This window comes from Podarcis bocagei (assembly GCF_964188305.1).
Source record: "Podarcis bocagei genome assembly, chromosome: 8".
NCBI classification, from domain to species: Eukaryota; Metazoa; Chordata; class Lepidosauria; order Squamata; family Lacertidae; genus Podarcis; species Podarcis bocagei.
Genome location: NC_138133.1, coordinates 26,041,119 through 26,053,290, shown reverse-complemented (window position 1 = coordinate 26,053,290; position 12,172 = coordinate 26,041,119). Strand labels below are relative to the sequence as shown.

Below are 12,172 nucleotides of genomic sequence, written 5' to 3'. Positions count from 1 at the left end.
CCTTGGAGGTTTCTAAGCAGAGTTTGGATGGCCAGCATGGTGCGCTTTGGTTGAGATTCCTGCATTGCAGGGTGTTAGAATGGATGATGCTCAGGGTCTCTTCTAATTCTACGATTCTATGATTCTGTGTGGGGAGAAAAGCAAAGCAAAATAATATTCTGGTCATATTTCACATTGGATCCGCTGCGGTTTTGTTTGTTGGCCATTTGTTATCATCCAAAGAAGATTGGAAAGGGGAAAGGGAGGACATATTTTGTATTCAATAAAGAAAAGCCTGTTCCCAAAACAGTCTCTCTCCAGATTAAAGAGGAAGGAAAGCATACCAGATGGTAAGAGGCTTGAGTCTGGAGTTTATGTCTCAGTCTGCAGTACAATCCTTTGTTGCAGAAGATGAGTCATACTTTAAGTGCACTTCCTGATGGGTTAGAAGAAGGAGGGCAGCAGAGACAGGGAACTGATAGAAAACTTAACAATAAATGTGCTTTTACTAAGCTCAGAATAGGCAGAAGAATCATCCTTCTGCTCAAGTGTTGTGTCTGAGTGAAGATAATGAGAATATGCTTAAAACCAAAAATAACAGACGGTTTAGTTTCATCTTGCACAGCCAGGTTAGTGTGACAAAGTGAGCAAAATCTTTTAGGGGTTCCCGAAATAAAGTTTCTGGCTTTAAAATCCTTACCTAATTAGAGAATTTCTCCATTATTTTTGCACAAAACACTGGCGTGTAAGGTACAAGAGCCCTTTCATTCTCTCTCCTCCCCCCTCTCTTTTCCTCCCATTGAAAATCTGTTACCAAAGGCTGTCATTTCTTGGCAAAATTCAGTTCAAGACAAACAGAATTGCAGCCTCCCACACTAATTGAATACTGAGAAGTTTACAATCCCCATCATAACGGTTTCTGTCACAGTTGAGGAATCAAAAGTCAAATGTTTCTTGTTTTGCATATGCGTCCCACTTCCAAGTGGGGAGCTATTCCAAAGGTACAGTGCTCATGCAGGAGTCAGTTTGTTTGAAAGAAGGACACTGGCATTATTTACACACATTATATAGAATCATAGGATGGTAGAGTTGGAAGGTAACCCAAGGATCATTTAGTCCAACCCCCAGCATGCAGCTGTCCCTTACGGGTATCAAACTTGCAACCTTGGCATTATCAGCACCATGCTCTAACCAACTAAGCTATCCAGGCTGACCCAAAGAAGAATGAAATGCCACATATAGCCAGCAGGAGTCAGTGTTCTCATGTAGTCGCCCATCCAACCTTTTGCCCTTGTTGATTCTGCTTAGCAAATAAAGCACTTTTGGGTCACTGCCACCAGAGCTATACGTGGAAATAAGTGAAAGGTTCACAACATTAACGCTTCAATAGATCCCACTTATCAATTCAATTTCTCGGGGTGGGGTGGGAGGGCGGCATTGTACCCTAAAATATGCTTTCAGCTCTCCAAGTTCAGTTTTGTGTGTCTGATTGGGCATGTCCCATGATTCAGTTTGGCCCAATTGGTAATTTTAGACCATGGGCTTAAAGGATCTTATTGGGAGGTAGGGTTATTTAAATACCAATTGCTCCACTTCTTTTAACTGTGGTCATACACCCCCTCGATGTATGGAAGTGAGAGCTGGACCATAAAGAAGGCTGATCGCCGAAGAATTGATGCTTTTGAATTATGGTGCTGGAGGAGACTCTTGAGAGTCCCATGGACTGCAAGAAGATCAAACCTATCCATTCTGAAGGAAATTAGCCCTGAGTGCTCACTGGAAGGACAGATCATGAAGCTGAGGCTCCAATACTTTGGCCACCTCATGAGAAGAGAAGACTCCCTGGAAAAGACCCTGATGTTGGGAAAGATGGAGGGCACAAGGAGAAGGGGATGACAGAGGATGAGATGGTTGGACAGTGTTCTCGAAGCTACCAACATGAGTTTGACCAAACTGCGGGAGGCAGTGGAAGACAGGAGTGCCTGGCGTGCTCTGGTCCATGGGGTCACGAAGAGTCGGACACAACTAAACAACAACAACAACATACACCCCCTCATTTTTTCCCTTGTGGACTCCTCAAGGATGTTTACATCACTGACGTCTTACAGCTAGAAAGACCATAAGATGCTTTCTGTCTGAGAACAATTGGAATTTGCCAGTGATTTCTAAAGAGGCTGTTTATCCAAGAGATGGCCCATAAATTTCCTTTCGCTAAGGCTTAATCCATAAAGCAGAGATGCTTACAGTAAATTTGTATCGGTGTGTTCCTTTGTGGGGGGAAATATTTATGTCTCCTTTTCCTCAAATAATGTTTGATTTGTGATCTCATTTGTTAGGTAGGCACACGTTTCTTTCTGGCATTAGTCCTCATATATTGATGTTTCCCCTTTTTCTTTCTTCTTTCATAGAAATCATGCGATCTAATGGGTTTTGTTTAGCCAACACTGAAACAATAGTCATTGATCACAGTATACCAAATGGGAAAGAAAAGCACTTAGATGTCGATTCAGCAGAACATTTGTAAGTATACATGGTATTTGAATGAATATTTCCACCCGTAAACATAAATGCCCATTCTCAACATCATATTTGTGTCATCCCAGGGTTGATCAAGAAACAAAATGTTAGATGAAGATGTTTAATAATAATAATAATAATAATAATAATAATAATAATAATAATAATTTATTTATATCCCGCCCTCCCCAGCCAAAGCCGGGCTCAGAGCGGCTAACAACAGTAAAATGATAAAACATTCTAAAATCATTTCATTATAAAATTAATTCCAATCAGATTAATGGTTTGATGAAATATATCGCCTCTTTCCCATGCCCCACCCCAAACAGTATCTAAGTTTGGGGTGAGAGTTTACAGTGGGTCGGTGCCTCCCATACTACCAAGAGCAGCATAATCTGGAGGAAAAGTAGATCTAGTGGTTCCAGTCTTCAGATCCTTGCACACAGCAGTGGCCTGTTTTGTCTTAACAGCATGCAAGGATCTCGTTGTGTACATACCCTAATCTGAGTGGCCAGCTATTCCATAGGGATCTTGCAACACTTGTGCAATCATACCCCACACAGCTAAATCCTCCACTGGTTCTCTTGCTCATACTAATGAATGTCAGAAGCAGAAGTCACACTGGATGAGCTTCAGTGGGGGCTTGCTTATGCACATAGAATATATAGTAGGGACGCGGGTGGCACTGTGGTCTAAACCACTGAGCCTCTTAGGCTTGCTGGCCAGAAGGTTGGCAGTTCAAATCCCTTTACCTTAACCTTACCTATATAGTCTTGCAAGATGATTGAGGCAGCAGGGGGGATTGGTTTAAATTTCAATTAAACAGGAAGCAGACAAATATTTCCAACATCCTTCAGAAGGAGGTGTTTCATTCAGTAGGTGGCAGTCTCTCCTCTCGAGTTTTCATGCATGTGGAACATTAGATTGGCTTGATTGTTGCAGCCTTCCGGGTGTTTTAATCGCTGCAGTTATATTAGTTCAAAAGAACGGCTGAAGTGATCCAGCCATACTGTAAAGTATTTATAGCTCAGCCCCTTCTCATGCCTAGCAAGATGTTCTAAGAGTGTCTTGTTAGCCTCAAAGAAGCAAGTCTTAGATTGCAAGGACCATGACACTGCGATGGCAAATGACTTAGCAAGAGAGAGGCAGAGAATGCAAACATCTTTCATCCAGTTTAGCTAAAATGTAAAGCTCATTTCATGGGACGTGGGTGGCGCTGTGGGTTAAACCACAGAGCCTTTTGGGCTTGCCGATCAGAAGGAGGTCGGAGGTTCGAATCCCCGCCACGGGGTGAGCTCCCGTTGCTCAGTCCCAGCTCCTGCCAACCTAGCAGTTCGAAAGGACGTCAAAGTGCAAGTAGATGAATAGGTACCGCTCTGGCGGGAAGGTAAACAGCGTTTCCGTGCACTGCTCTGGTTTGCCAGAAGCGGCTTAGTCATGCTGGCCACATGACCCGGAAGCTGTATGCCAGCTCCCTCGGCCAATAAAGCGAGATGAGCGCCGCAACCCCAGAGTCGGCCACGACTGGACCTAGGTCAGGGGTCCCTTTACCTTTACCTTTTAAAGCTCATTTGTTCATGACTAAAATGAGGGGTAGTTTCCTAGACACTGAATACAAGGTCATGTTTTCTGTGGCGGTTATTTTTCTCAAATAATGCCCACAAATGTTGCAAATTCACAAGGAAGAGATCATGTAAGGCCACCAACAACAGGCCTGAAGCACAACTGAACATTCTGTCCTCTCACCAGCTTAGGAGAAATGTGTGGCATTGCAGCCAATATTAACCTGGGCATTTAGTGGAGTTTTCACATGATCTATTCAGAACAAGTGAACTTCAATTCAGGATACCACGTGACTGTCAACAATGTCTGTGGTTGCTTGAACTCAGCCTGAAATGAAGGCCAGTTCGTATAGTGCACAGAATGGAACTACACCAGGAATGAAGTGTCTGCTTCCAAATATGCCAACTCAGCTTACTACACTCCCATCAAGTCACTTTGGGTAGCTATGCAGTTGTTTAAAGTAGAAGATGGGTGAGTTACAAGCCCCCAGTAGGTGGCCAGCCACATGCTTCGTCAGATGCCAAGCTCAGCCCAGATCCCATCAACATTTTCCATCCACATTAATTTTTAGTCATGTTAACTGTCAGTGGGTGACCTCACAGGAATCAAAATGGAAGAAACAGGAGATTTTTACCATCTTAGCTGTAGCTAAGAGGAGGGGCTGTATTCAACCGAGTTCTGGTCAAGAGTTGACCCATTGAAAGTAACGAACCTTATTTTGCTGTGCCAATTAATGTCAATGGGCCTGCTCTGAGTAGGGCTAGCATTGAATATCAGCTTGGATTTCTTTCTGCACTGCTTGGTATGTGCTAAGTAAAAAGGCCTTTGGAGAAGCTGTCAAAGTCTCTCAGAGTGAAAATGTGGGCATTCGTTGCAAAAACCATGGCCATAGCACTTTCCAGTTAACTTCCTTTCTTCATCCTCCAATCCAAGTTATAATAAAATGAAGCATCATGACTATTTGACATGACCCTATTTGGTGACCCAGAGAGAAAAATGCTTGTTTTCAATCGGGGAGCAGGAATTTGGTCTGTTGGTTATACAGTTATTAGGAAGCTTTCGGTGACATGGAAAATGGTGGCCTGTGGACGTTTTGAGTGTAGACTCTGAAGCCTAGTGGGCTTGCCATAACCAAGAGGTATGACTTGAGCATAATTTGCATACCAAGTTGTGCTAGAACTTCTGGTAGCCCTTCAAGCCTTTTCAGCTACTAGATCTGCATGCCAGTCACTTCAAACCATTGTTTTGCTTGAGCAAAAGAATATGGAGCCCGAACAAAGAATGTCTGGGGACAACAAAGAAAACTCGGCATGTCCCAATCATTATCTCCCCTGCGAAAGGCTTTTAGCACCATTGGTATTTTTGTGAACGAGTTGATGGCTTTTGAGCACTGTGATTAGGAAAACAAAACCATATATCAAGGGTCAGCAAACTTTTTCAGCAGGGGGCCGGTGCACTGTCCCTCAGACCTTGTGGGGGGCCACACTATATATATTGGGGGGGTGAACAAATTCCTATGCCCCACAAATAACCCAGAGATGCATTTTTAATAAAAGGACACATTCTACTCATGTAAAAACACGGGGCCGGATTTAGAAGGCAATTGGGCTGGATCCGGTCCCTGGGCCTTAGTTTGCCTACCCATGCCATATATTATCCCTGGCTGGAGGCCCATGGTGCTTTTTGTCAAGCACATCTGCTGCTTCTCAGGAGCTTAATTTCTGTTTCCTTATGTGCATTCCATCCCAAGTCACATTTCCCCTTTTTAATACAGTAGCATGACCAAGCAGGAATGATGTGAACTCCTTGTTTTGTCTCATTCTAGGTTTGAAAATGTTGGCGAATTTACCTCCGAGCTCGAAGGCAGCGATGACCCAGCAGCATATGTCACCAACTTGTCGTACTACCATCTGGTTCCGTTTGAAACCGATATTTTGGACTAAGAGTGCCAAACAAACTTTGTGGCTGACATCAGAGGGGCATCTTTAAGCATGGCGTTCACCGTCCCATAGTTTTGCATTTGTCTTGAGATGCAAGGCAGAAAGGGGCTCGCTACATCTGTCTTGATGCCGGCACCTCTGCGTGGTTCCTGGAGGCAGCTTGTGAAGATGCCGTTCTATTCTAATGGACAAAGAGACATTAGTTTTGCCAAAGGGAATGAAGCATCATAGGCCAAGGAACTATGCCATGCAGCAAAATCAGCAGCAACCACGCTGTTGACAAATCATTGGTGAATGTGCAAAAATCAGTGGCGCCGGTTCTTACTGATATACGGTAGAACTTGCAAAGACCATCCACATTTCTCCTCCCTCAAGCTCCCTCTTACCAGAAGTACATTCTTAACCTTTTCCAATGAAAGACCTCCTGTGTTCAGTTTTCATTCCTCAGAGTGACAACTTCTAACAAGTGTCATGATAGTTCATTCATTGAAAGATGCCTTATGTCATGCGTGCCTGCAGGAAATAAGCACATAAATGGATTGCTTAATTTAACTTATTCTAAGCCTGTGGTTTTATTTAATCATCCGAGGGCCTGTCTTTTTCACTTGAAATAATAATTAATAATAAAAATAATTATAAAGGAAACAAGCAAGTTGCATCCCAAGTTGGGGGGAAGGGAAAGAAATGCACAATTTTTTTTAAAAAAAAATTTTTTAACTGTACCTGAATTTTGGATGGGTCTGCTAGAAATGCTGTTAGGATTTCTCCCGTCTTGGAACCAGGAAATCTTTGCCGTTCTCACTATTACAGGGTTTCCACTAGAATTGTCAGCTGGCTCTCTAGGGCATGAATGAAGATCTTGTGGCCCACCATATATTTGTGGACTACAACTTCTATCCATCATCCCTGACCAGTGTCCATGCCAACTGGGACTGATGGGAGTCAGATGTTCCTTTATGGCCCCCATTATTCTTACTTCTCATGCATTCAGAAATAAGCTTCATCCATCTACATGTGGACATTTTAAAGCTGTGCTACAGCAACAGGTGCACCCTTATAAAAATCCACTAGCCCACGTTGACTCTAGCCCTCCCCCTCTGTTTGCCTTCTGGGGTTGGAAGCTTGACCAAAATAGCTCTACAGCAGGCAGAGTTTTGGCTCTGAAAGAGCTTCCATGCACAGCTATTAAGAAAACAAGTGCAATTCTGGAGGTCCTTGAAAGTGACAGCCACATTGTCCCTTCTGCTTGCCACTGGCTTGGGGGAAAGCGTAAACAACTCTCGCATTCCCTGAAGGAGGACATGGCACAGAGACAAGTTCTGTAGGCCTGAATGGCATGGATGAGGAGGGGGAACTGGTTCTGTGGTGACAGTAGTGGGCTCTGTTAACATGAAGCATATGAGGTAACAGCAGAAGCAGGCCTCAAAGCCTTTTAACTACTGAATGGTGCTGTGTTAAGCTTGGTTTTGGCTCCAGCTCATAGGATGGCAAAGCACCTGTTCTCGCAGCTTATTCAACCACATACTGTGATGAAGCTGCTTAATAAAGGCACATCTAAACTATAGGCCTCAACTGGTTTAATTGTCATTCCTTCTGCTCAGGGGGAATATGAAGAACTGTATTTCTGTGAGCCATGCTCTAGCACAGTGTTTCCCAACCACTGTTCCGCGGCACACTAGTGTGCCGCGAGATGTTGCCTGGTGTGCCGCGGGAAAAATTAAAAAATTCGAAAGATTTTTTTTTTAAAGTCAAATTTTCGATTGGGGCGCCGTCACTAGATGACCCCTGGGGTTCCCTCCCTCCCTCCCGCTCTGCGCCTCCCTCCTCCTCCTCCTCCGAGGAGGAGGCCCTTCCTGGCTCTCGGCCAAGGCTTGGCGGCTGCCACTCACTCACTCGCTCGCCCACCCGTCCCTCCATCCCTGCACCCGGCCTCTCCCCCTCCGTCCCCGGCACGGGGGCTGCCGGGATCCGTAGATCCCTCGCCCTTGGGCTCCACGCCCGCGCGGGGTGCGTGAACTACGTTTCCCAGCGTGGCCTGGCGGGCCGGGCGTTTTGTTTGAAGTGCTCTTCTCCCGGCCATGGAGTGAGCGCAGCGGCGGCAGCCGGGCGGGCAGGGGCTCTTCCGCGCAGACCCCGCGCAGCCTGCCTGCGCCCCCGCGGAGATCGGGCGGCAGGATGGAGCCCGGGGATCCCCGCGGAGGCGGAGCGGCGGAGGCGGAGGCTGCCCCCCAGGTAGGGCTGCGTCGGGGGGTGTTTATTTTTGCAATGCTGCATCCGCGCTGGAGGGGACGCATCGGACCGCGGGGAGACCCCTTGGCGGGCGTGCAAGGCAATGCATGTGTGCAGGCGTTGCATGGAGTGCAGTGCAATGCAATGGCAACGCGGCGCCCTGCATGCATGCATGCAACTTCCACCGGCGCTCCGGACTTGGCAGGTGAGGGGGGTCCCCAGTGGGCGGCAGAGAGAGCCGGGAGGGCGAAGGGAAGCTGGGGGGAGCAGCGCTGCTCCCCGAGCCGAGCCCGGGGGGAAACTTCGGCGTCGTTGCACCGGGTGTTGGAAGCGGAGGCTGGCGGGGGCCCCTGACCTGCAAAACCTGGTCACCTCTCATATATTTCGTGCATTGCATTTCTCCTCCAAGGAGCTCCCGGGGGCGCGCGTGGTTCTCCCCGTGTTATCCTCGCAACAACAGCCCTGCGAGGTGGGTCAGGCGAGTGGCCCAAGGGAGCACCCAGGGATTGTCCTGGCCAGGTGGGGTGATTTGAACCCTGCTCTCTGCCCGGTCTTCGTCCTCATTTAGCCCCCACATGTGCATGACTGTGCATGACTGAGGTTTTCCCCCCTCGTCTTGGCTATGGTGTGAGTCTGTGCTGTTAATTAATGGGGTTCTGCCTTCGGAGAAGATGAGCCAGCCCTCAAGGAGGTGATTATGTAATTTGCTAGCAATTCATGTCCCTCCCAGCGTGACGCTGCGCGCTGACGTCACGGGGCTGTAATGGTGGTGTGCCTAGAGATTTTTTTCATGAAACAAGTGTGCCTTTGCCCAAAAAAGGTTGGGAAACACTGCTCTAGCAGAGTATTATCAACACCCACTGAAAATTATAGTTCCCAGAGGAAGGGGAAATGGTGGTTAAACTGAGATAAAACTGATAGAGGTGTTTAGTGGAATTGCCAGAAGTTGTGTGTAGGAAATGAAGAACAGAATACATTCCAAGTTCCTTACTCCATTTGTTTCCCCCCAAGCTCCGAAGAATATGGTACATTGCCCCTTTCTCCTGTGAACCTTTCAGTATTCTTTTGTATAATGATTGTAAAACAAAATTTGCTAATGTAAATAGTAATAAATTATTGAGAACCCACCTCTTTTGCAAGAGATGTTTCCAATATATTTTAATGAAATAAAATATTACTCATTGTACGTGTAACACCTGGTGTTGAGCGTGATCTTAAGGTATTTGGCGTATGAAACTGCCATGTGCTGTTGGTCCATCTAGTTTGATACTTCCTGCTCTGAATGGGAGTAGCTTTCTAAAGGACAGAATGGCTGTGAGGAACAAGGCAAACCCAGCACGCTCCAATGCAGAGCAGCATCATGGGAGTGTCACATCATTGTGGCACCAAGCAGGACCCCATTAACACAGAGAATTGAAGCGACAACACATTGTCTTGGAAGAAAGATGGGATTTTGAGGTTACCATGTATTGAAGAGGAGTTGCTTATTTCTGTAACGTGGTTTACCTTCAGTGTTCGTTTGGTTGTCCAACACTCTTCCTGGAACACTAGACAGTTGGACCATGGCTTGCACTTGCCACATGCCCTTATTCAAGATAGGGAACCTGCAGCTTTCTAGGAAGGCTGCAGCTGATGGGAATGGCAGTCTAACAACCCTGAAAGGGTCACAGATTCCTTGTCCCTGTACTACACAATTTTATCCTCACAAGGTACGCTACACAAAGCAATAGCGACTGGCTCTTTGGCTGAGCAGGGCTTAATGCCTGGGTCTCCCAGGTCTAAGTACATCACAATGTATTTGCTTGGTGGGAGAGAAATCTAAAAATGATTCCTTTGAGAACCCAGAGCTATTTCTTTACTGGGACTGACAGAGCAACTGCACTACTGTTGCTTTTTCTCTGCTTCCATCAATGGCACTTTGATGTCATTAATACCCAAAGGGAAATCCTGCTCTTAATACCAAATGTTGAGATGGATTAACTGTACTGTCTTTGGTGAAGCAATCTGGGGATTGCCCTCAAGCTCTTTCTAGTACAGAACTAACCAATTGTAACCTATAAAGTGATCATTTATGTCAATTCTTGCTGTTAGTTAGGTTACATAATTAAGTGTTATGTCCAGATGACGAGTCAAATCATGTTACTAAATTCCAGCTCTTTAAGGGGCTGGGGGGGGGACGGGGGACGACTTGCCACAGTCTTAATAAAACTACGCACTGCTTAATTTTTGCTTCAATTGTAGAAATTGAAAGTTTTATTTCTGCTGACTTGCAAGGACAGAGACTTGAACGTGGGGAAAAAAATGCAATCACTGGAGATGGAAACAAAGGCACAGAGAGCTAAATACTTCTTTGGTTATAATATTGACTAGAATTTGGAATTATGCAATAAAGGGGATTGGCAGTAGGTTCAAGACAACAAAAGGAGATATATATTTTTCTCCGCACAGCATAGAAATAACTGATGGAATTTAAGCAAATATGAGATGTGGTGGCCATTAGCTTAAGTATTATAAGCTAACAGCTGGCTACTGTTGTTGTTTAGTCATTTAGTCGTGTCCGACTCTTTGTGACCCCATGGACCAGAGCACGCCAGGCACTTCTGTCTTCCACTGCCTCCCGCAATTTGGTCAAACTCATGTTGGTAGCTTCAAGAACACTGTCCAACCATCTCGTCCTCTGTCGTCCCCTTCTCCTTGTGCCCTCTATTTCCCAACATCAGGGTCTTTTCCAGGGAGTCTTCTCTTCTCATGAGGTGGCCAAAGTATTGGAGCCTCAGCTTCACAATCTGTCCTTCCAGTGAGCACTCAGGACAGATCCATTCCTTAAGAATGGAGAGGTTTGATCTTCTTGCAGTCCATGGGACTCTCAAGAGTCTCCTCCAGCACCATAATTCAAAAGCATCAATTCTTCGGCGATCAGCTTTCTTTATGGTCCAGCTCTCACTTCCATACATCACTACCGGGAAAACCATAGCTTTAACTATACGGACCTTTGTTGGCAAGGTGATGTCTCTACTTTTTAAGACGCTGTCTAGGTTGGCTGGCTACTATTAGCAATATAATCACAACACTTTTGACTAATCCAGTGAGGCAGGGATTATCTTTTACGTACCTTTGTGCCAGAGATTGTCCAAGTACGTTGGCTGCTGTGTTTGTTTTAAAAGGCTTTCCGTAGTCGGTGCCAGCAAAGTAATTATCAAATCATCCTGTAAAAGCTGCTCCTTTACTTGAGTGCTTAACATACGTTGTGGTAATAACTCTTGGTCATCTTAAGAATCTCTTTTTATTGTGGTCTATTCATGTTGCGGTTTCATTTGAGCCCCTGGAGTAAAATCCGTTGTTGTTTCCCATTTAGGTTTTCAGAACCCAAACACATTCCTCTCTGCAACATACAGAAATCAGTGTATGACAGCTTGGCATCTGCCATCATTTTTACACAAGGTCATTACTGTACTTGATGTCATATTTTTAAAAAAACACAACCCACCCAAGACTCCTATTTTCAAAGAAACGGCTCAAAAGATGAATTTAGCTGTGCTAGATGCTATGGCTGCTTTCTGAAGCTGATAACAGCATGAAGTAATAATAATTTCCTGGAAACAAACCATTTGCTTTTGTCTCACTGAAATGGCACCAGAATGGCAGCAGGTGCATCACATCAGTATCATTGCAGCCTCACTGCATACATTTCCTTGCAAAACAAAATAATATCAGTAAAACCCTTTGAGGGAGTGATTCCTTGGCTCCCTTTAACGGTCAGTTTGAACTGCTTTAGACAGAGCCACATCTATGTGTTTAAGGAATGCATTTTACATCAATATAATTGCTGTCAGATTCTTAAGTTGCGCTCACTGACCAAAGCATGTAACCTACAAAATGGGAGCTCTGTTCATGAGGACCTGCAAACACCATTCACTGAACACATGGATAACAGGGTGGGATTT

General features: G+C 45.3%; 1 protein-coding gene across 1 annotated transcript in view; it reads left to right on the top strand.

Annotated features, from left to right (window-relative positions):
* Positions 1-7,349, top strand: part of PXDC1 (PX domain containing 1) — a 33,680-nt gene extending 26,331 nt beyond the window's left edge. The window contains exons 4-5 of the mRNA XM_081206648.1: positions 2,388-2,499; positions 5,885-7,349. Of these exons, the coding sequence (XP_081062774.1) occupies positions 2,388-2,499; positions 5,885-6,002 (230 nt within the window). The 3' untranslated portion in view covers positions 6,003-7,349. The remainder of the gene's footprint in view (positions 1-2,387; positions 2,500-5,884) is intronic.
* Positions 7,350-12,172: the final 4,823 nt, after the last annotated feature.